The sequence below is a fragment of the Nesoenas mayeri genome (assembly GCF_963082525.1).
Source record: "Nesoenas mayeri genome assembly, chromosome: 9".
Lineage (NCBI taxonomy): Eukaryota > Metazoa > Chordata > Aves > Columbiformes > Columbidae > Nesoenas > Nesoenas mayeri.
The window spans coordinates 808891-831536 of record NC_137557.1 but is presented as its reverse complement, the minus strand read 5'-3'; the positions used below and the strand labels follow the sequence as shown (position 1 = coordinate 831536).

The following is a 22646-nucleotide window of genomic DNA, read 5'->3' as shown; positions in this document are numbered from 1 at the left end:
TCCTCTGAAAAGAGGTGATTTTCTCCTGAATACATTTGGCAAAGAAGTTTTGCTAAAATATAGAATTAAGCTACTTTTTTTTTTTTCCCATTTAAAATGGTGATAATCAGCTTAATGCAACGAAAGGCTTCATGCAGAACTTGCTTTGCCATTTTCCTGGGATGAGGGTCCCTGGGGAGGGATGTGGGGGGCCCAAATCAGCACCCCATGTCTGGGCTGGCTCAGAGCTGAGCTTGGAGCTCAAGGCCAAGAGGCAATCTCTCTCTCTTTTTTTTTTTTTTAATGAACAGATTGCTAATTGCCCCAGCCATGGTCAGGTACACGCCCCCTTGGTTGACAGACAGGGCCCTTGACCAATGAAATGGCCACAGCTCAGACTGAACCAGGGTATAAATGGAGGGGCTGGAGCTCCTTATGGTGTTTGCCTGGCTGGAGCAGCAGGTCTGCAGCGGGAGGCTCCTCCTGAGGGCTGGGATGTCATCTAAGGGACATTCCTTGAGGATTGGGACCCCTTGGCTTATTGGTAAGTGGTTGTGTCTTCTGGGACCCTTGTGAATCCCCACGGAGTGAGTGGGAAGATGAACACATCGAATCATCGCTCTAGAGTTTGGGATCCCTGGAGTCTGAACTGGCTGTATACTCACTGAGCTCCCAGCTGGTACCCCGATCTGTGGTTTATAATGTTGTTGGAGTGCCCAATAAGTCTGGATAAACCCCGTTTCTAGCTGGTTCTCTGCTAAGCAGTTCTGGGTAGAACAAAGTCTGTTTGGAGCTCGCCACCTGTCCGAATTGAGTCCTGGGGTGCTTCTGTGACACAGATGTCACAGTAAAGGCATGGCAGTGCCAGGAGCTCCTTGGTTCTGTTTGATTCTGGTGCCATCAGATAATCAGTTTAATTAAAAACCCCCTTTGTCTGTGATTATTCCAGCCTGGCGTGTGGACACAGGATTTCATACACTTTGTATGTTTCGCACTTGCTGCGCCTGAGCACGAGATAAATCCGTGTGCCTTCAGCTGGAATGTCGCTCTTTGAAAAGCCTGGGCACTGATTTGCTTTGAGCACCAGTTATACAGGGTGTTCAGTTCCTTGGTGGCCATCAGGGTAAAAATAAGTAAATCTGATATTAAAGCCCCCCTGAATGTAATCTGTACACTCACGCTGGAGCAGAGCAGCCCGTGGTGTGCTGCTGCGGCCCGTACACACGCACAGCCACTCCAGTGTGTTTATGAACCAAGGTGGGTGTATTTATAAAAGCGGGGTCAGCTGTGGGCCCTTTGCTGGGTGCGGGCTCCGGGGGGGTCGCTGCAGGGACAGGGCATGGAGGGTCCTGTCCCACCCATGGCACTCAGGAACAGGTCTGCAGAGCACCCAGTGAGCCCTGCAGCCCCTCGGGAGCAGCTTGCTGCCCAAAGTGTAAAATTGCATTGCCAGAAGGAAAATGAACATGTTGCGAGTGGCTGGGAAACACAAGTGGCAGGAGGTGGCTCTGAGCAGCTATTTTAGTGGTTTATGTTAAAAACACAGGCAGTGAGTGCCCCTGGCAGAGCTGGAGATGCCAGCGCTTCAGATAAATGTGTTGAAGAAAAGAGAGAGGAAAAAAACCCCCAAAGATTTGTGCTTCCTTAGGAGGTTTGCAAATGTGGTCTTTGGAGGACCAAGGATGCTGATTAACTTGAACAAGCAGACAAAGACCCTGACATCAATTAAATACTGCTGATGAGGTGAGGTCAATAGTAATTATAACCTGCTTATATCTTCAGGCATGACAGAAATGTTTAATCTTGTTATTGCAAAGCTGTTGCTGAAATGGTGGTATGATAATTTCCTACAGTGTCCTGTTTCTAATTAAGTAGTTGGAAATGCAGTGGATTGCACTTAATTGTCTCTGCTTCCGTTAAGTCCTTGCTAAAGAAATGCCTTTTTAAAACCGTGTCCTTATAAGTGGCTTTGAAAATGGAGAGCACACATGTATCAGTATTTATAGACCCATCCCAGCTCTGAGCCTTGGGGTCACTGACCGTGGGACACGCGCAGCTTTGTGTTTTACAGGGAAATCCATTTGCTGTGTACTTCTGGTGCTGCCTGATGCTCACTGAGTACCAGGTTATCGCTAAAAGCGCAGAGGACATCTGCTCAGCAATTAGTCACTGTCAGCGTGCGGCCGCTGGTGTCTGTGCAGGTCCCGGGAAATGTCACATCGTGGAGCCGCAGGGGGACCCGGCTGCCACCTGTGCCGCTGTTCGCTGCCGCCTCGGCATCCCCTGCAAAGCAGCTTTGAGCAGGGGCTGCCCGCCCGGGCTCCAGCCCTGCACAGCTCTTCCACCAGTGCTGAGCCCACCAAGGGAGATCCTGATCTTCCCTTTCCCCCTCTCTCTACCAGGGAAGTGCTGCCTGAAGCAAACAAGCCCCAGGAACTGCAGCCAGCAGGATGAAGGTGCTGAGTGCTTTTTGGGGACAGAGGAGGGCGTATGGGTGCGATGGGCCGTGCAAAAGGTATTAACTGAATTCTTTGAACCAAGCTCTGAAACCTTACTGTGCTTTAACCCAGACAACGGGGAGAGCATGACAGCCAGCAGCTAAATATAGCTGTGGAGCAGCGGCGGCAGCAGGTTTGGGAGGATGTTCTGGAGGGAGCTGGGAGACCGAGGAGCGCTGCTGAGGGAGTGTCCGCCGGTTCACGCTTCGCTGCCCGAGATGCAAGTGCAGCCGGAGAGAGAACGCAGCTCCTCCGTCACGCTGCCAGCTGGGAATGCGCTTCAGTGCATATCGCCCATCTCAAACCAGAGTCGAGAGTCCATAGCTGAGGTGAATCCCACTGGGAGAAGCAGCACTGGAGGGCAGGGGCTTGGACCACGGGGCTTCTCTTCCACCCGCTCTCCAGGTCACACCAGCAGCTCTTGCCTCTCATCCTCTGCTCCTCTCTCTGCTTATTTTCCAGAAACTGCAAAGGGATTTGTCCAAAGTATCGGTTACCTAATGCGGTGGCAGGAGGTGTGACATTGCCCTGAGCATCGCTGCTCATGCTGAGGGTGCCAGGGAAGGGAGAGCCATGCTGTGCCCAGAGCTTTGGGACCATTGCTGGTGCTGCCTGCCCCAGTCGGGGCTTGTGTCATTGGTCCTGAAGCTGCTGGTTGTGAGACGGAGCCACTGCTGCCCTGTGAGGACCCTGGGCATCTGCCAGCAGCTTGTGCCCGTGTGCAGCCCGCGTAGGCTGGGCCGAGCTCTCAGCCTGGCTCTCAGCTGCCCGGCATCCCTCAGGCTCCCCGGTGAGGATGTGCTAATGTGGGTTTTGGACTAAGTTCATTTAATGGTCACTTGGCACTGAAACAAATGTATTAGATTTGTTGGAGAAAATGTAAATGCAGTTAAGTGGCTCTTATAGTTCCAGCCTGGCTGAGGGAGATGACGTGGGGGTTAGTGCTTCTTGACTTGGGCTTTGCTGCTCCAGACTCTCCATGTGGTTTGGGACATCCCCATCACTCCTCATCCCCTTCTCTCCTGGTGGCAGCATTCCCTGAGCCCAGGGGAGGGCTGAGGGGAGAACCGGGGCTGAAGACACCAAGGCTCAGACACAATGGTGACCAGAGAGCCTGAAACGCTCTCAGTGGCTTTGGTGATCACTTAGGAGAGGCAGGGATGTCCTGCGAAGGTGAATGCTGGTGCCAGCGCCTCAGCACCTCCAGGGAAGTGTTGTGCTGCCCTGAATAACCAGCTCTTGACACACCAGATGCATGGGGGATAGTTAATGAAGCCCCACAGATTGTTATGTGAGCAGACAAGCACTGCGAAGTTCTGAAGTTACTGAAACCAAACAGTGCCAGCAGCCTCCAGCACTCCCTTCCCTCTCATCATCAGTCAAAGCAAAGTTGAAATAATAGCACACATTTCTCTGCAAGCCATGAGACAGCGAGTCACCGGGAAGAGGCCGAGAGCAGCTCCTTGGAGCTCGTGCTGCTTGTCTCCCAGCATCCAGCTCTCCTGGTGGTGAGGAGTGACAGCCCTGACCGGCACTGGGCTGGAGCAGAGCTGCTTTATTTTAAATAAAGTCTTAGGGGAAACAAAAGCTGTGGTCTTTCCCTCTTTCGAGCCGGAAAGGCCCCTTGCCAGCCACAGCAAAGCCCATTAGAACACTTGCCATGTCCGTGCTGACACTAGAGCTTCTCCTGGTAACTGTTGTTTGGACGGTGGCTGCTTTGGCCGGGCTCAGAGGGCTCTGTGGGGGTGATGAGGGATGCGTCCTGTCCCTGGTCCCTGCAGCTGTCAGCCAGGGCAGCCGCTGGGTGGGTGGTGGCATTGTCATGCTCTGGGTGCTGCGGGTACCATGTGTGTCACTGCATCTGGCCCAGCAGAGAGACGGGGCTGCCTCCTCCTGCCCTTCCCTCACTGCCCGCGTGCCGTGTGTGCTCAGCTCACTGTGCAAGTTCTGCAAAATCCCCACTGCGCATCTCCATAGGGCTCCCCAAAATCCCCAGCGAGCTTCTCCCACCTCTGCACTCTCCCTCCCCCATGGCTGTCCCTGCTGCCAGTCTGCATGCCAGCAGCTGGAGGAAAGGCGGGCGCCTGGGCTGGCCCGGCTCCTCTGCCAGCACCACCATGAAAGGGGACAAAGTCTTGCCGCACAGCACAGCTCTCTCCTGAAACAAGGCTGCTTTCTTCTCCCTGGCGTAAGAGAGCAGCTGCTTGCAAGGGCTGTGCACTCGGGGTGCGGGCACAGCTCTGCATGGCTGGGGGGCTCAGGGCTTGTGCCACAGCCCTCGCCAGCCCCCTCCCACCCAAGACGTGCCCACCCAGGCAGTGCTACGTGTTTCGGTAACCGCTGCAGTGGGTCCCGCCGAGCCCGGCCATGGGAGTGAGCTGGGATCCGGCTGAGCCTCCGCACTGCTGCCGAGGCTGCTCGGAGCAGCCGCAGAACACGAGCAGATGGCAGAGGGGCTGGTTTGGCAGCCGCCCGCCCGAGAGGTGTGAAGGCAGCGGAGAGGTCCCGTGTCTGAGCCGCGGGGCTGGGACATCTGGCCTGTGCACCCGCCTGCATCGCTGCCGCGGGTCCTGAGGGGCCAGGGGCGTGCCCACCTGTTCCCAACAGTGACGGGTGATGCTTGTTACATTCAGCTCACATCACAAATCCCACTTTTCTCAAAGCGGAACCAAAACGCTGCTCTCCTGCCTGGCTAGAGGTTTCATTTGCTCTCTGCTGTCTGTGTGTGGTGGTGGGGAACCTGTCACTGCTGCCCCTGCCCAAACGGTTTGGAGTGACCCTCCTTGCTCAGTACCTGGAACTGCACATTCCACATTGCACCTGCATATTTTCACACTAAAGTCTGCAAACGCAGCCTGTAAGCAGAGCACGTGTCTTCAGGATCAGCCGATAGTTTGCAAGGGACTGAGTCCAAGCAGATCCACGGATGGGGAAGCGGTGCCAGCCGTGACACATCCTTCCTCACAGAGCTGAACAGTGCGACAGGGACCCTTTTTTTGCTTTTGTTGCTGTTGGCTTTTCTATAATCACAGCATCAGTGCTAGCAAGGGCACGAGGCATCTGTGAAATGGTCTCCTCCACACACAGAGGGTCGTTCCAAAGATTTCATGACAATTGCACCTCATTTTACTGGATAAAATGTGTTAACACCATTACAGGTTTGAAGTCAATGAAAACAAGAATGACACTCAATTTTCAAAGCAGAGATCTTGAAAACCACTGGCAGCCTGACACACTTCTCCATATGTTATATAAAGTAACTGTTTACAATATGACCTGGCAAATATCATATAATATAACTAATAATTAGATGACACTTAAATATGACTCATTTTGAGTGATCTCATATGCATATTTATACCCTTAAAAGTATAACTAGGAAAGAAGGGCAAAAGCTTTTGAGGAGCACTGGCCCGGCAGGTGAGCTGCTGCAGCTCCCAGCTGGGGATTTCTGGGGGTGCACGGGCCAGATCAGCCCAGCATCCCGGGGGGTTTCTGGGGGTGCACGGCCTGGATCAGCCCAGCATCGCGGGGGATTTCTGGGGATGCACGGCCCGGATCAGCCCAGCATCCCGGGGGATTTCTGGGGGTGCACGACCCGGATCAGCCCAGCATCCCGGGGGGTTTCTGGGGGTGCACGGCCTGGATCAGCCCAGCATCGCGGGGGATTTCTAGGGGTGCACGGCCCGGATCAGCCCAGCATCCCGGGGGGTTTCTGGGGGTGCACGACCCGGATCAGCCCAGCATCCCGGGGGGTTTCTGGGGGTGCACGACCCGGATCAGCCCAGCATCCCAGGGGGGTTCTGAGGGTGCACGGCCCGGATCAGCCCAGCATCCCGGAGGATTTCTGGGGGTGCACGGCCTGGACCATCTCAGCATCCTGCAGGGTTTCACGGCGTGCACAGCCCAGTTCAGCCCCGGCGTCTGTGTGCCCTTGCTGCCCATGCTGGGGAGGTGCCCTCGCTGCTGCAGGTGAGGTGCAGCACATGCAGCTTGAGAGGCTCGGTCGTGAGTGAACAGAGGAGCTGTGCTCTGGCAACACTGAGTAGGATGAGGGTATCTCAGAAGACTGAGAAAAACTATAGAAAATTAGTAATTCACAGCACTTTGCCGTGGCAGAATGAACCTGCTGTCTTCGTTTTGGCTAAAGCCATCTGACTTCTCCTTCCTAAATCCTTTCCTGTCCCAGCAGCGGCCGAGTCTCTCCCCTGTCCTCAGCCCACGCAGAGGAGCCGGGGGGTGCAGGCGGGGGGTGCAGGCGGGGGGTGCAGCCTCCCTCAGCCCCTCAGCCCCGCGGGCCCAGCCTGGAGCTGAGAGCACCCGTCTCCAAAAGCCAGCTGGGACACTCTGCACCCCAGCGAGGCTCCTCCGGCAGCCTCCGTTCTGCCGTGTCATCTGCTTAGCTCCAAATATGAAATCTGGTGTTTAATTACAGGTAGCGATGACAGCGAGGTTAGTCACGCTGCAGCAATTCAGCCCCAGGTTTGTATCGCTGGCTGCCATGAGGCACAACACCACGGCAGGGAAACTGAGGCAGCGGCACCGCCGGCGCCTCCCCCGGCCGCAGGGTCGCACCGGTGCCATGCAGGAGCATTTGACAACCTGCAGATTATTTCCGGGGTTTGCTGGGGTAAACCCTGTCACAATTTAATTCATTTAAGCCTAAGAGGTAAATTCTTTTGTTTGCTATTTTAAATGATTCAGCTTAAGAGGCAGAGCAGAGCCCAGCACGCAGCCCCTCATCTGCTCGGCGCCGGGTGCTGATGAAAAGGACGCTGGGGCTGAGTCCCTGTGAGCCCAGGGTGGTGCAAACCCTCTCAAACAGAAGCTGCAGAACTTCTCTGGATATGGCAGGAAGCAATTTCAAATGTGCCATTTAAATTGGAAAAAGAATCATGTAAACTATAATTGGATCTTAGCATTTTAGGTACACACGCACACACACGTAGTTGCACACACACGCCTCCATCCCCCCCCACTTTGGTATGTATGTATGTATGTGGTTGATGGGGTATTTTTAGGTACAGTGTAAACTGATCCTATTTGTAAGCTCTCTGGTTAGGATAAATTCCTTAAGAAAAGCAGCAACTGGGAGCTTTTGTTTCTATAAAAATGTAAAGTAGCCGTGTGACTCTGGGGAGGAGAGAAAATTCATTTCCGAAGGTTTACTTCAAAATGCCCCCGGATGGCTGGTGATTCCCCGGCGGTGAGAGGCCCATGGGCTGCGTTCCGCATCGCACCTCCAGCTCCGCGGATCCAGGTTGGGCTGACACGCTCCCGGCAGGCGGGCGAGCTGCACGCAGGGCTGGGCGCTATTTTGGGGACAGATAACTATACTTAGGGCTGAGTCATCCCTTCCAGTATCAGTTGCAGGAGAACTTAAACGAGCAGAGCTGGTGAGCAAACCCGCTGGCGAAGGTTGGGGACCACATGCCGGGGCCATGAGGCCAACGTGGAGCCGCTCGGCTGGCGCCAGCAGCGCCGCTCCGGCCCACGGGTGACAGTGCGGGGACCAGGTCTGACCCCCTGTTCCCTGCCCAGCCCATAGAATCACGGAACAGTTTGGGTTGGAAGGGACCTTCACAGCTCATCTAGTCCAACTCCTGCCATGAGCAGGGACACGTTCACCCAGACCCGGCTGTATTCACTGATATTCACTGGTGTTTAACCTCTCTTCATTTAGCAGCCTATTGATCCCAGAGCCAGCCCAAGCAGCTCTTCAGGGCCCTTATTGAGACATGTACATGAAGCTGGCCATTGCGGTGCTGGATATCGCTGGTATGGTACCAGTCCTGCCAGCAAACAGCAAAGAGAAATGTTTTCCTTTGCAGATTTATTCCCCATGCAGAAAGGGAAGGCTAGAGAACATTTTCATTGAATCGCATCCAAACAGGCAAGTCAGCCTTCTCCATCTGCTTCAAGTGAGGCTTTAGTTGTTAATTTGCCTCCGTGGGTCTCTCTGTGCTGTTTTCTGTGGTGCTACATTGGACACCTGTAGGTCATTTTGCTCCTGATTCTTGCTGCGCTCAGTTACCACTGTCGAGTCACATTTTGCCCAGTGTCTGAAGGAGAGGGAACAATCCAGAGATATTAATTAAAGATCATTTTGGTGAAAAGCTATTCAGATGACAGTGAAAGCCAGCTTATCAAACCAGAGCTTTTACTCTGAATCAAGTCCCTTAAGTAATATCTGAATATTGGCATTATTTTTTTTTTATAATGTGCTTAACATTGGAAACTTTATTTTTAGCGTGTAAATGTCAAGGAGAATGGCAGCCTTTCAATCTTTTCCTGGCTCCTCCTGCTCAGTGCCCGAAGGTCCCGCTCCCCCAGCACCCCCCTGCGGGGCTGGGAGCCCCCTCGGTGGGGAGGAGGAGGAGGAGACACCACCGGGATTTGGGGTGATGGACTTGGGAGTGATGGGTCAGGGGGTAATGGGCTGGGGGTTTCAGTGCCAGGGGGTGTCAGGGTTGGAGATGATGGGTCGGGGGTGTCAGTGCCAGGGGGTGTCAGGGCCAGGGGTGATGGGTTGGGGGGGTGTCAGTGCCAGGGGGAGTCAGTGCCGAGGGTGTTGGGTCGGGGGTGCTGGTGCCATCGCGGGACGGGGGCAGGCAGGGAGAGGAAGCGATCCTTCTCCCAGCTCTCCCCCTTCCCCGAAGGACTTTGTTTTTAAACAAGTAGTCTTTTAAAAATCTAGGGCAAGTCAGTCTCTTGCCAAAATTAGTCTTTGTGCAAGAGCATGAGAAGGAATTTTAATGGGTGGCTGGTATGTGAGGATGGAGGGAAATGACTGCTTTTACTATCTAAATGCTGTTTTAAATAAGGCTGTAATATCAAACAGCTTTGCCGCGCTCGCAGATATGTTTTACAGGAAGCATCACTGCCATCGCTCAGTAATACACAAGAATGTTAAACAACAACTTACTTTTTCATTTGTGCCAAACGTGTCCTGACACATTGCCGAGGCAGACGAGAGCTGCAGCTCCGAAGTGAGCGCAGGCAGACCCGGGCGCTGCTTTCATCTGCCCTGCTCCTTGTCGCCGTGTTGGTAATTGCTGCTAAACCCTACAAGGCCATTTGTCATGCTGGATTTGCCTGACTGCAGCTGAGGGGAGCGGGGAGAGGCAAAACCCGTCCTTGGCTGTGCTGGCTGCGTCCCGGGGCCCTGTGCAGAGCCCACAGGTGGGACAGGGACAGGGACAGGGATGGGGATGTGGGCTGGGATGGGGATGGGCTGGTTCAGCAGCTGGGCTCCAGCCCATGTCCCTGCCTGTCACTGCAGCTGCTGTGGAGGTATGTGGTGAAGACATGGCCAGTTGTGGAATGAGTATCATAGAAAATAGGGAAATGGGAGTTGCTGGGGGAACAATAATTACATGATTGCACGCCTAGCTCTGTGCTGGCTCCTGCCCTTTGTCAGCGGCGTCGCCCTGCCCGGCTGCCACCCCTGCCCATGGCTCTGCCAGCCCTGCCCACGGCTCTGCCAGCCCTGCCCGTGGCTCTGCCGGCCCTGCCCGCGGCTCTGCCGGCTCCACCAGCTGCTGGCAGCTCAGCAGCACCCAAAAATTATCTAAAGGGGCTGTGCAGTTGTGATTTCTTTTTGCAAAAATTATGTTTGACTTCGTAAACTAAAATTCACAGGTACAGCCGCCTCCCATAGCAAAGTGGTTTGTCATTTTTACCCGGGGTTTTATCATCTGTACCTGTGCTGCTCCCAGGTTTCCTGCCCAAGCTCCGTGTGTCCCCCAGGACGTGCTGCGGGGCAGCACCTCCAGTTCACCACTGTCCTGTAGCAGGAACAAACTCCACACAGTGTACAGTGTCCCGTTCCTGCTGGGCACGGGGCATGTACTGGTCTGTCTGCACCCGAGACATACTCTCTGTGACTCCATTCTGCGTTCATCTGTGTTTCTGAAGGCACCTGCTGTTCCAGGTGCTGTGTTGATGCTTGGCCACATCAGGATCATCCCTTCCCGCCTCTGTCAGTCCCTTCTGGCCGTTTGGGTGGCTGGATACCAGGGGTAGGGCCTCGGCGCTGTGATAATCCAAGCGCTGGCTCATGGTGTCCTACAGCTCACGCTACCCGCTCAGCAGCCCAGAGTTGCTTCTGTGTTCACTCCATAGCTGAGTCGTTTCTCAGTCACTATCTTGGAGAAAAACCAGTTTCCCACAGAAGGCTGTTATTTGCACTGGAAGGAAATGCATTTTTAACCAACCAACCCTGCCTGCCCAGAGAAATCTCTGCTGGAGAGCACAGCCCAGCGGGGCCACGTCCGGGTGTCCGTCCCTGAGCCGCAGCCACCGTGTTCTTCACAGCGCAGGTGGAACTGCTCCCGCCAACGGGCAGGGACACGTGTGGGGACCTGGCTTGGGCTCCTGCCACCGCTAACGCAGGGCTGTGACCCCTGTCCGAGCGCAGCAGGGCTCTGCCAATGGCCCGCAGCCCGCGGCAGCAGCGTGCAGGGTGGCTGCTGGGGCTGCTGCTTGGAAGAGCCATAAAGCGAGCGGAGAAGACTTGTATGAATTATTCACACCAATAACTCTGCTGTTCCTTGGCTATATGGGAATGCCAGGAAGGGTAAATGGTGTTTGGCGCAGTTTACAGGAGTGGATCTGCTGGTGGTCCTGCAGGGACAGTGGATGCAGCCGCGCAGGGTGGGGTGACAGGTTTCCTTGTGGGAGCTGCTGCCTGGTTCTCGGCTGGGTTGCTGCCGCCACAGGACAGGGACACTGCTCCCCAAGGAGCTGTGTGCTCCCGGGGGCTATAAATATAACCGGCGCTTCACTGTCCTCCTGGTACCTCACGTAGCGGCACTGGTGGCATTTGTGACACCCACACTCAGCTGCCATGGAACTCATGAAGTCTCTGGGTATTTATATTTCTGCCGGCAGACATGGTTGGTTCAGTCTCAGCGGCACTGGACAGTTTTGCATCTCTCCCACCTTGCTCTGGGTCAGGGTAAAGGCCTGTGGGGCTACAGGCAGGGCTGCAGGGCTGCGGGCAGGGCTGTGGGGTTGCAGGCAGGGCTGTGGGGTTGCAGGCAGGGCTGCAGGGCTGCGGGCAGGGCTGTGGGGTTGCAGGCAGGGGTGCGGGGGTGCAGGCAGGGCTGTGGGGTTGCAGGCAGGGGTGCAGGGGTGCAGGCAGGGCTGCAGGGGTGCAGGCAGGGCTGCGGGGGTGCAGGCAGAGCTGCAGGGGTGCAGGCAGGGCTGCGGGGTTGCAGGCAGGGCTGCGGGGGTGCAGGCAGGGGTGTGGGGGTGCAGGCAGGGCTGCGGGCGTGCAGGCAGGGGTGCGGGGCAGGGAGGTAGCTCAGGGCTGCCTGTGTGGACAGCTGAGTCTGGCGGGGCTGTGTGCTGCCTGCCCACCCCACTGCCAGCGATGGTTTGGGGTAAATCCCACGGGAACGTGTCCCTTCTCACCGCAGTCCCTGAGTTCAGCCCGAAGCGCACAGCGGCCTTCCCTGCATCTCCTGCTCCCATCGCAGCACGAGCCTGTGCTGGCAGCAGAAACCTGAGCTGCACCCTTTGAAAACCCCCAGTTATTTAATTATTCATCTGTTCAGCCCATCGCCTGTCATCATGGGCTTGACGTTGATTCTCTAGTGCTTTAAGATAATTTCTTTTTTTAAGTTTACAGACAAATATTCCTTATGATCATGCGCTGCTTCACATCCATCAGGGTAACAGCAAACATCTGCACACAGGCCAATGTTAAAGGAAGCTGGAAACAAATGCGCAGTTGGGTCAAGTGTTGATACACGGTGTTTACATACTGTGTCTTGCTGTTTACGTTCAATATAATCAGCAAGAGCAGAGCTTTCCAAACCCCAGTGCTCCTAGACCTGACTCACTGTGAGCGCTGGGAGGTTTCTGTGCCAGGTGACCCAAGCCCGAGTCCTGTGTCGGTGCTCGCGGGAGCTGTGCGAGCATCGTGCACCGCGCGCTCAGGGTGGGAGAGGCCGTCAGGTCTTACAGGTGGTGGATGGGGATTTCCATTTGTTGCAGATGGAATCCATTTACTGATAAGAAAATATCATTATTCGACGTCCCTTCCGATCCCTAACATTCTGTGATTCTGTGAGTGATTATAATTAAAGGGATATTACACCAAAACTAAAAGGTTCTCATGAAGTGCAATTAAAATAAATTAAAATAAAGCAGGTGAAATGAATGAAATACAGATCTGTGCTATCCCATGCTCGCCCCACAGCATCACTGACAGTGCCCACACCTGCACCTTCAGGGTCAAAACACCTGCAGAATCAGAAATCTGTCCCTCCTCTTGCAACACCGCTCAGGTCCTTGGTCTGCAACAGAAACAAGAGGTCAGGACCTGTTCCCCGGTCACCGGAGCTGCTGTGCTGCTGTGGGAAGGTGAGATGCGGGGCGGCGGAGCAGAACTCCACACCGCGTGGGGCTGCGGGAGCTGCGGGCAGCGGAACACAGGGACGGCATCAAGATAGAGGTCAACATAAAATCTGAGATGCCTATACTGTCAGGTGAGCTATGGCTTATGGAAGGGGTTAAATATTGTAATTAGTTTTGGAATGTTAAGCTGTTTGGGAAGGAACAGTCATCCTGCAAGAAAATCAGCGTGCAGCAGTCATTGGCAGTGAGAAACAAGGGGAGTTTCTGTAAAGGCAGGTTGAGCTCTCGATCTGCACAGCCCGGGGGAAGCGCTCCATGCTGTAGGTTAGGGCTGCCCAGGCTGGGCAGTAACGGGGGGATGAAGAACGTGAGGTGGAGCGGGAGCTGCGGGTAAACAGGAGAAGGTGACGGGACGGGGGGAGTGGGCGCTGGGTCAGCGCGGTGCCTTTACCTGGGGTAGGAATGGGTCGCTCGCTGCCACCTGCGATGCTGTCCCCTGGAACTCCAGGAGACCGAGCGTCGTTCACACCCTCACTTATTTTGATTCTCAGCTGCTCTGCCTGGTTCTTCTCAAGGTTTTACATTTTATATGTTTTGCGAACCTTTTATTATCTGCTTTTAAGTATGTATCACTGCCTGAAGAATCACCTGGAAACATGAATTAACTGCAATAACACAGAAGGCAGAAGAAAGCGTTTGATGGTTTTATTGGCGCGGTTTCACAGCGAGGTTGCTAGGTACAGTGCCAGTAACTCTGTGCCTGCCGCTCTGCTGCCACTAAAAATAGTTACAACTTCAAAAGCCATGCCTAGCAGTAAATGACATGCAAACAACCTCGTGCTTTATTCAAAACCAACATCTTTTTATTTATTAAAATTATAGACAAATACGGGGATTTCTTACTACTGTGTAATTAAAGAGGTTACATAACCTGAGCTTAAATACCAAGTAGCACTGTCTGCAGATATCGCAGTCAAATTTCACTAGTATTTACACCAAAATTGTACCTAGTCAACAATATTGAAATCACAGTACAATAGAAAAATAAACATTTTCGCGTATATCCTTGAAACACACCCTAATTCACAGCCACAAAAGAAGCAGAGGTTTTAATTCACAAGTTGTACATCTTCAAAGTATTTCAAATCATTGTGGCAATGCAGGTAGGCTCCAGAAATATTGTTCTGTAGTAGATTGCAACTCAGTGCAAAGCACCTGAAGTTAGAACAATACAGCAAATATAAATAGGGTGAAACACTCCTTTTCAAGCAGCTATAGTTGGGGGATTTTTTCTAAGTTTAAAGGGCTTTTCATGTTGGTCTGAACCGATGTCCTCCCAGGGCCAGCATGTCCCCCCAGGGCCAGCATGTCCCCCCGCTCCGCTTGCACCGACCCCGGTTTGCACTGGAGTTGTTGAACACTCGGGAGCTTGGGAAACAATTGTCAGAGTCAGATTGAACTTCATGCCTACAGCTTCCTTCAAAAATATTACCAGAGCTGGAGCCTAACCACTGCGGGTAACTAAAATGAGTGTATATACTTGAAAAATAAGGAGCTTGTCACAGAAATAAGTCCTGTTTGCGTGAAGATGTATCATTCTTTAGTAATGTTTTTGTCCTGGTCCGATCTGAAAATGAAGATGAGTAACAAGGGAAAAAAAGCATCCCAGAAAGGCAAGGAATGGGTTTTGTCTCCTCTCGCCCCAGCGTGTCCAGCTGCTCCAGACCCGGTTTCCAGGTGGGTGGCAGTGGGAGGAACGGCCCGTTCACGCTGTGTCCTGCCCCGCTGGCGGGGGCACCGCAGCCGGCAGAGCCAGCGGCCTGTGCAGCGCCAGCAGCTGGAACAGCTGGAACAGCTGGGGCAGCAGTGCCCGGAGCCCTCTGTCCTCCCCCGGTCCTTCCTCAGTGAGGAAGAGGAGGACACCAGGCTCGGGAAAACATGGCATGACGCCTCTTTGGGCTCGGACAGTGTGACCCTGAGGGTTTGGTCTATGGAAGCAAAGCCCAAGTCCTGTCCCGGGCGCGAGCAGCAGGCAGTGGGATGCTCTGGGCATCCTGCGGTGGCAGCTGCCCAGCCGTGGCCCTGCAGCCGCCCCTGACGCCGCACAGGGGGACTGTGGCGCGACGCGGCTTCCCGGGGCATCCAGCGGGACTTCCACTCAAACTGGGGTAGGGAAGGTGCTGCTGGCTCCCTGTGCCTGAGCATTATCTCAGTAACTTGGTGTCATATGAAGCAGACTGAAACAAGAGATCCAAGGTGCTATGTTATGAAAATGTACAAGCTGACAGCAGATCACATGTAGGTTTCATACTGATTTCATTTTGTTTTGAAGATTACCATATGTGGGAGTTAATGGGCATAAATGAGAAAAAAACCCAACCTCTGTGAGCTGAAGAAAGCAAAATACAGCTAATGAATAATAATTTGGTTTAGCACTATAGAATGCATTGGCAGAACTTAAGCTCTAAATAACTATTTACCCGAAACCTTTCAGCGTCTTCAGTGAATGATTTGTAGTTATTATAACCTTTCCAAACATGCCCAGAGGAAAAATAGGTTAAAGGCATGATCAGGAAATCACCGTGCGTCTGGTCTCATTCACTGGTAAGGCTAACGCAGCCCGAGGGAAGGTGGGACTTTCGGCTGCTCTGTCCGTAGCGAGACGAGGAGCTGAATCTCACTCCTAGTAAACACAACCCATCGTCATCATTGCTCATTAATTAACAGCCCAAAGGCTGTGGCTGAGCTTGCGTTTGCACACCGGACAGGTCGGAAAGAAACTCCAGTCACGCGGCTGGGGGAAAGGAGCTTCACCCGTTGCCCTCGCCAAGGTTTCTGTACCAACACAGGGTGAACTGATTGTCTTCCACAAAAACATTGTAATGAAGTCCCAAAAGGCAAATATTTATGGGACTCGCTGAGTTCCCCGGCAGCCGATGGCTCCAGCCATCACAGTGCTGGAGCAGCTCTGCACCGTCTGCCCAGCCCCTCTGACCGGACAGCACAACAGGGGTGATTCGGTCACTGCAGGTGAGAAGTATCCATGTTGCAGGAGAGGTGGATTTGGTGTGATTTTTGCAGCGGTTCTGACTGCTCCATGCCAAACATTGGAAGGCCTAGAAAAAGAGCAGGACCTTGACATGGGCTTGCGAGGCTTCTCGTTCCCACAGCATTGCGAGGGCTGTGCCAGCTCGGGCTGTGCAGCAGGGACCTACACTGGAGTGGATGTGGCCAGAGGTGTTTGCTCTGCAGGTCGTGGGATCTGAGAGATGGAAAACAGACTCTGTGTCAAATGTGTTTAATGAGCCTTCTTGGTGTGCGGCAGGAGGCTCCCGATCACGTTGGAGCTGAGGATGATGAGTGCAGCTGCTGCCACGGCTGAGCACCAGGAGCCATCGTCATTACATAACCAGAGCGGAGCTCGGGAAGGAGCTGGTGAATCATCTGGCCAGTTGCAGAGTCCTCTGCAGCGAGGCAGGAGGAAGAAGGAGCTTCCAGCGGCTTCCGAGGAAAGCACAAAAACCTCACAGGTGTTCAGATGCAGAAGGAAACATGAGAGTCCGGGCTGTCCTGAGCTCCGCAGGTGGATCTCCCCGGCAGAGTGTCTGTCCATCTCCCCGGCAACATGTCTGTCCATCTCCCCGGCAGTGTGTTTGTCCATCTCCCCGGCAGTGTGTCTGTCCGTCTCTCCAGCATTCTGTCTCTCCATCTCCCTGGCATTGTGTCTGTTCATCTCCCTGGCAGCATGTCTGTCCATCTCCCTGGCAGCATGTCTGCCCATCTCACCAGCAGCGTCTGCCCATCTCCCTGGCACTGTGTCTGCCCATCTCTCCGGCATTCCGTCTGTCCGTCCGCGCCGTGGGTCTCTCCCACAGCACACCCAGCTGCCAGGCCCGCAGAACCGCGTTGCATTTGACTTTGCCAACTTTTGCAAAAAGGCAGAACAGCTCCGTCCGGACCAGCCTGAGTGTGCGGGTTTACATTAGACTGTGGCTCTTTAGGATCTTTTTCCAGACATGGACTAGTAGAACATTTTCTTTCCTAACTGAGAGAAATAGACCACAAAATGCTGGGAAATGGGTACGATTTTAAACCTAGAGACGCAGATTCGGAGAAGATCCTATTTTTATGCTTTCTCTCCATTGAATTCATCTGCCATTCCAAACAAGACATGCCTCGGCTGAATGAAGTCTCGAATAATCACATAATAGAAGAAGTCATTTATTGTGAATCAGGCTCATTCTCTGGTGATATAAATAGGCTGTGCTGTTCCACAGCCTTTTGTCAGTAGGGATTAATTAGCAATTGACCCTTGGCTGGGATTTCTGCACTACCTCTACATTTTTCATCTTATGGGGCTAAATGAGATCTTACCATTGCTTTGAGAAGCTTTGCTTCCTAAGCAGCAGTTTAATTTATCTCGAGGCTATAAATCAGAGGCTGAATTTATCACTAGGTTACGTATCAACAGTGAATAGTCAGGGTAGAATCGAGTTTATTATAAAGATGTTCTGTTAGAAGACACAGTACTACAGTGATTGAAACATGCTGCTCAATTTTCCATTAATGCCCAATTCTGAATATGAACACGGAGAACCACACTTTACATACTTTACATTAAGCTTTCTAATAAATAAGTTCAATAAATAGGGATTTTGCAGATTAAGAAGCTGCACGTGTCAACAGAAGCTGCTTTACAATGTTGTCAAAAATAACTAGAGCTGTTCTGGTTTGTTACCAATCACTGGAAATTAGTAAGTAAAGTAGAAATATTTTACTCTTACTATGAAGACAGGAGGAACAAAGATCTGTCAAAATCACCCTTAGGATTACACACAACTTAATTTTATACACTGAACTTACAATTTTGAGCATGCTTTCATACCATTGTTAGCACACAATATTTTCAAATACAGGTCTTAAAAATATGAGAAGCGAGCGAGGCTGCCCATGTAAGATCTCATCTGCTCTGAGCACCAGCTCTTGTGTTACACAACAGTGCAGTTTGGCTGATTTTGGATGCCCTGTTCCACATTTGGAGAAGATCTATACTAAAGGGCCAGATTTAGTCTGTAGCATATTGCAACACCTTGTTAATACAGCAATTTATTTGTCACAGTACAAAAAAATTAATTCTTCTCATTTATGTATATATATAACATATATAATACATTTATATTATCCATTTTAATAATTATTTTCTTGGCAAACAACTCATGTTATCTCTACAGATTGCCAGGAACAGAAACATCCTTGTACCAATGAAAACGCAAGTAACTCGAGCAACCGTAGCTCTGCTCCTCGGGAAGTACAGTCGTTTCCAGCACACGCGTCCCTCGTCTCACCCATCAGGAGCTCCCGAGGCCGCGGTCGGGCGCCGGCGCCGCAGCGGGTGCCGCTGGGTCCCGCGGTTCCTGCTGGCAGCACGCTGGTTCTCCGCGGCAGGATGGGGCCAGCGGCTGCTCAGACCCACATAGCCCGGCGTCTGCGCACGGACCGGGCTGCTCGGGCCACGTGCAGCACAGGCGGACCCAGGGCTCCGTCAGCTCGCCCAGGAACAACCTGCACCTAAGGGCGTCCAGGGTTTTCACAACCAGCCACCGCAATCTGAAAGCACAATCACGCACGCACCAGTCAGCCTGCCTTCTGAGAAACACCGGCACCCGGGGAGGACCGGATCATAAATGCTACCGAACTACCACATCATCGTCAACACTAGAAGCAGATGAAGAAATAAAACTGTAAAGGTGAGATAACTGCATCATGACTTCGATTTAAATACTTGATTACAAGTGAGCAAACGGTTAGGCATGTGCACTGAGGCTCAGAAGAGAAGATACTGCTCTTTCTTATTGTTATTCCCTATTTTTAAAGCGAGGCTGATTGAGAACATTTTTGAATGTGGGAGACTAAGCCATTAAAACAGAAGCACTTAGATTGCTTTCCTCTTTTAGGGGATTTACTTCATTTTACTGTATCTGACTCAAGTCATAAAGAAATGAGAATATTGTAATGAGAAGGAAAGCTGAATTTTGACATGTTATTTTCCATTGAAATTCTTCGCTGACTTTGTTAAGCTTTTTCTATGATCAGAAAAGGAGGCTTTACCGAAAACGAATCTGAGAGACTGGTAGGTTTTCCTCACACTTGTAGCACTACAGCATCCTACCGTCTCAAAGCGGAAGATTTTGTCAAAGTGTTCCCAAATCTTTTGCATTCGTTCACAAACTCGTATCTCCGTTCTGTTTATACTCAGCTAAAATATTGAGAGTCATTTCCTCGCTTTTGGACTGCACGTTGTGTTCGCTTCTCCTGGACGATTTCCTGGTGGCCCTGGAAAGGCGCCTTCGAAAGGTGTCACCTGCCAGGAAGTAAAGGATGGGGTCGACGCAGCTGTTGAGGCTGGCCAGACCCCGCGTCACCTGGTACGTGGCGTAAACCTTGTCGTTGAAGGCACACATTTGTGGAGTCTGAAAATCCACCCTGGCTCTTAGATTTAAGGTCTTCATCACATGGAAGGGAAGGTAAGACACAGCAAAGACCGTCAACACAATAATAACCAGGTAAATGGACTTTCTCCTGAGAGGAGAATTGTCCAAATCTTTGTAAATCAAAGCTTTCACGATTAGCCCATAGCAACCAAGAATCAGTATGAACGGGATGCAGAACATAAGCACTGTGGTGCACATGCTGTAGATGAAGTAACTTCTCAGGTACTCATCGGCTGTTGTGTCGTAGCACGTTATGGTTTTATTTCTCCGTATCCCCGTTCTCGAGTAGAAGAGTATTGGAGAGATCGCGGCCACCACGATGATCCAGACCAGCGTGCTGATGTACACCGCGTTCTTCTTCTTCAGCCTCCCCAGTGACTTCAGGGGGTGCACCACTCCCGTGTACCTGTGCACGCTTATGCAAGTGAGAAACAATATACTGCCGTACAGATTCACGTGGAAAATGAACCTCTGCAGCTTGCACATGATATCTCCGAAGATCCAGTCTGTTTTATTGAAGTAATAAAAGATGAGGGCAGGCAGAGTCAAGACATACAGGAAATCAGCCAGCGCCAAGTTGAACATGTAAACTGAAATGCCGCTCCAAGGCCTCATATGGAAGACAAACATCCAGATGGCCACGCTATTGCCCAGAAACCCAGTGATGAAGACTAGAATGTAGACGGTGGGCAGGTAATAGAACTGGAAGCCAGTTTTGGTCAGGGAACACTTGGTGGTGGTGTTTCCTGCAGACCAACCGCTGCTGGATAACAGGTTGGGTTCAGTTCCATTCAAAGCAGCAAAGAGGAGAACTTCAGTCATGATCCTTCCACCAAAGTCACATCGGTCTGTGGTGAAGCAACAAAGTCTCTACACGAACAGTAATGCATCTAAAAAAAGAGCAGAGCAAAGAAAGCCTAACTGGAAGGTAAAACCTGCTCTTCTTCAGAGGGTTTCCTAGCGAGCATGCTCGGCTGAGCGGCTCCCACCGCCCAGGTAGGTCTGGCGTGGGGCGCGGACCGTCCCCCCGCACGTCGGGAGCCGGGGCCACCCGGCGGGTCCCTCTGCCCGCCCCGGCGCGACGGGGAACGAGCAGGGCAGGCGGGGCGGGGGCGAGAGCGACAGCGGGGAGCGGGGAAAGAGAAAGGGCGAGCGCCGCGGAGGGGCAGCGGGAGCGGGGCCGGCCGGGGGCAGCCGCTCTGCCCGCGCTCCTCGGGCGAGCGCCACCGCCCCGGCCGCCTCCGCGGCTGCCGGCCCCGTCCCACGCTCCGCCCGGCTCCCCCCGGCTCACCTCAGCCTCTCCGGCCCCGCTCCGCTCAGCCCGCCCGGCTCCCCGTAGTCACCTCAGCCCGCCCGACCCCCCTCCCCGTGTCGCCCCTGCCGTCGCCTTCCCCAGCCCGGCTCGGCGGAGCGCCGGGCCCGCCCGTACCTGCCTCCCGCGGCGCCTTCCCCAGCCCGCACTCGCCTCTCCTCGCCGCCGGCAGCGTCCGCCCGGCGGGGAGCGGCGTCCCGCCCGCAGCTGCCCCGGCCGAGCCGGCTCCCATCGCCGGGCAGGGCAGCCGGGGGCAGCGGCTCTACGGCGCCTCGGGGCGCCGCTCCATGGCGGCTCGGCCGCCGCGGGGAGAGCGGCCGCAGCCCCTCTGCTGCGGGAGGCAGCGCCGGCCCCGGGCGGACTGCGGGCAGGCGGGCGGGACGAGGCGCCGACTCGGCCCAGGGGCGCGCCGCCCGCCCCCCGCGCCGCCCTCGCAGGCGGGCGGTGCCGCCGCTCCCGCCCGCGGCACATGGCAGCGGGGCCGGGCCGGGGGCTGCGGGGAGAGCGGGGGGCCGGGGCCGCTCGTCCGGAGCACAATGGGACCCCCCGCCGGCACACGCCACGCTCGGCATCCCACCCAGGTCACCCGGTCCACCCGAAACGGGAGCTCAGAGGGTGTGCACATGGGCAACCCGGGGCTGCGGGGCGGGAGCGCGGCACACGGGCGGGCACACACGGGTGGGCACATGCGGCGAGGCCAGAGCCCGCGGGCACGCCCGTCTGGTGGTGCCGCTCCGCTCCGGGGCACGCGAGAGCCAGCGCTGGCCGGGACACGGGAGGGCAGGGTCCCCCCCGTGGTGGAGGAGGGGGACACGGCGCCTGGGCTGAGCAGCAGTGCGCGGCGGGGCGCGGGCAGCGGGACTCGGGCACTGGGGCGCGGGCAGGGGGGCGCAGGCCGTGGGGTGCCAGGTGTGCTCCTCCTGAGCTGCTGCGAGCGGCTCAACAACGCGCTCCTGATTTTGCTTTCACTCAGCCCTTTGAAATCTGCTGTGCAACCCAGTTTAAGCTCCACGAACATGTTAATTGCTGTAAATGGAACAGCTGAGCAGAAATATGCTCTACTGACCTCTAATTAAGCGCTATACATTTGGCACTTGAGTCAGAATGCGATTATTATTTATTGTCTTAGCAAAACACAATCTGCTGGTTTCAGCCATTTCTTCCTCGTTCACATTTTAGTTAGGATGTGTAGTGAGTGACACATGAGCTAGTCATATCTGCTCTCAGCTAAAAGCTGTGTTCCAGACAGAGGATTATTAGTGCTTCATGAATATGTATTCATTTTTCAAACTTTTGAGTCTGTCTAAATTATAAAACTACTTTGTTGGGAAAGCTTAATTGGGAAATCAGCTGCATATTGTACCCCTGTAGGAATATGCAAGTGGATGCAGATGGAGTTGCCAGCCTGGCATCTCTTTTGGGGCAAGTTACAGAGCATACGACTTTGAAGCCGCAGCTTAAATTTTGTCAATGTCAGATCTTTTCTCCTTGTGTATTAGCTTATTTTTCTTTGTGTACTTGTCCACTACCTGCAAATTTACTACTTTGAAGATTCTTTTAATTCAAATTGCATGTGAAGAGAAAGGAAAGCGAAATTTGAGAAAAGAACACCTGTAAAATCTGTGTTGTATAGCAAGCCCGGTTTAAAAACTGTTCAGTGGTGCCCTCTAGGATTTTGAAGTGCTAGAAAAAAATGAATCCTTAGCCGCTCCGTTCCCACAAGAGAAAACATCCAACCCACAAGCCAGACATGCAGTGGATATAGTATGATAATATCAAGCCCACCATACTGGTTTATGAAAAAGCCATCTTGCTTGCCGGAGAATCAGCTGCATGGCCCAAAAGCAGAGTTCCTTTTAATACAGGACTTGGATTATTGTGTAAAAAAAAATAATTAAAAAAACCCCATGATGCTATTAGCATTTGAGAAGGCTTTAGTTTATCTTTCCCTTTATAATTGTTATTTCATGAGTGATTTTCTCAGTCCCATTGCTAACACGT

The 22646-nt window shown here is 53.3% G+C and overlaps 1 protein-coding gene across 1 annotated transcript; it reads right to left on the bottom strand.

The window, feature by feature from the left end:
* Positions 1-19063: 19063 nt before the first annotated feature.
* P2RY1 (purinergic receptor P2Y1) lies at positions 19064-20155 on the bottom strand (the record flags this gene model as incomplete). Its single annotated transcript, XM_080349586.1, has 1 exon — positions 19064-20155. The coding sequence occupies one exon, from the start codon at positions 20153-20155 to the stop codon at positions 19064-19066; it is 1092 nt and encodes a 363-aa protein (XP_080205712.1).
* Positions 20156-22646: the final 2491 nt, after the last annotated feature.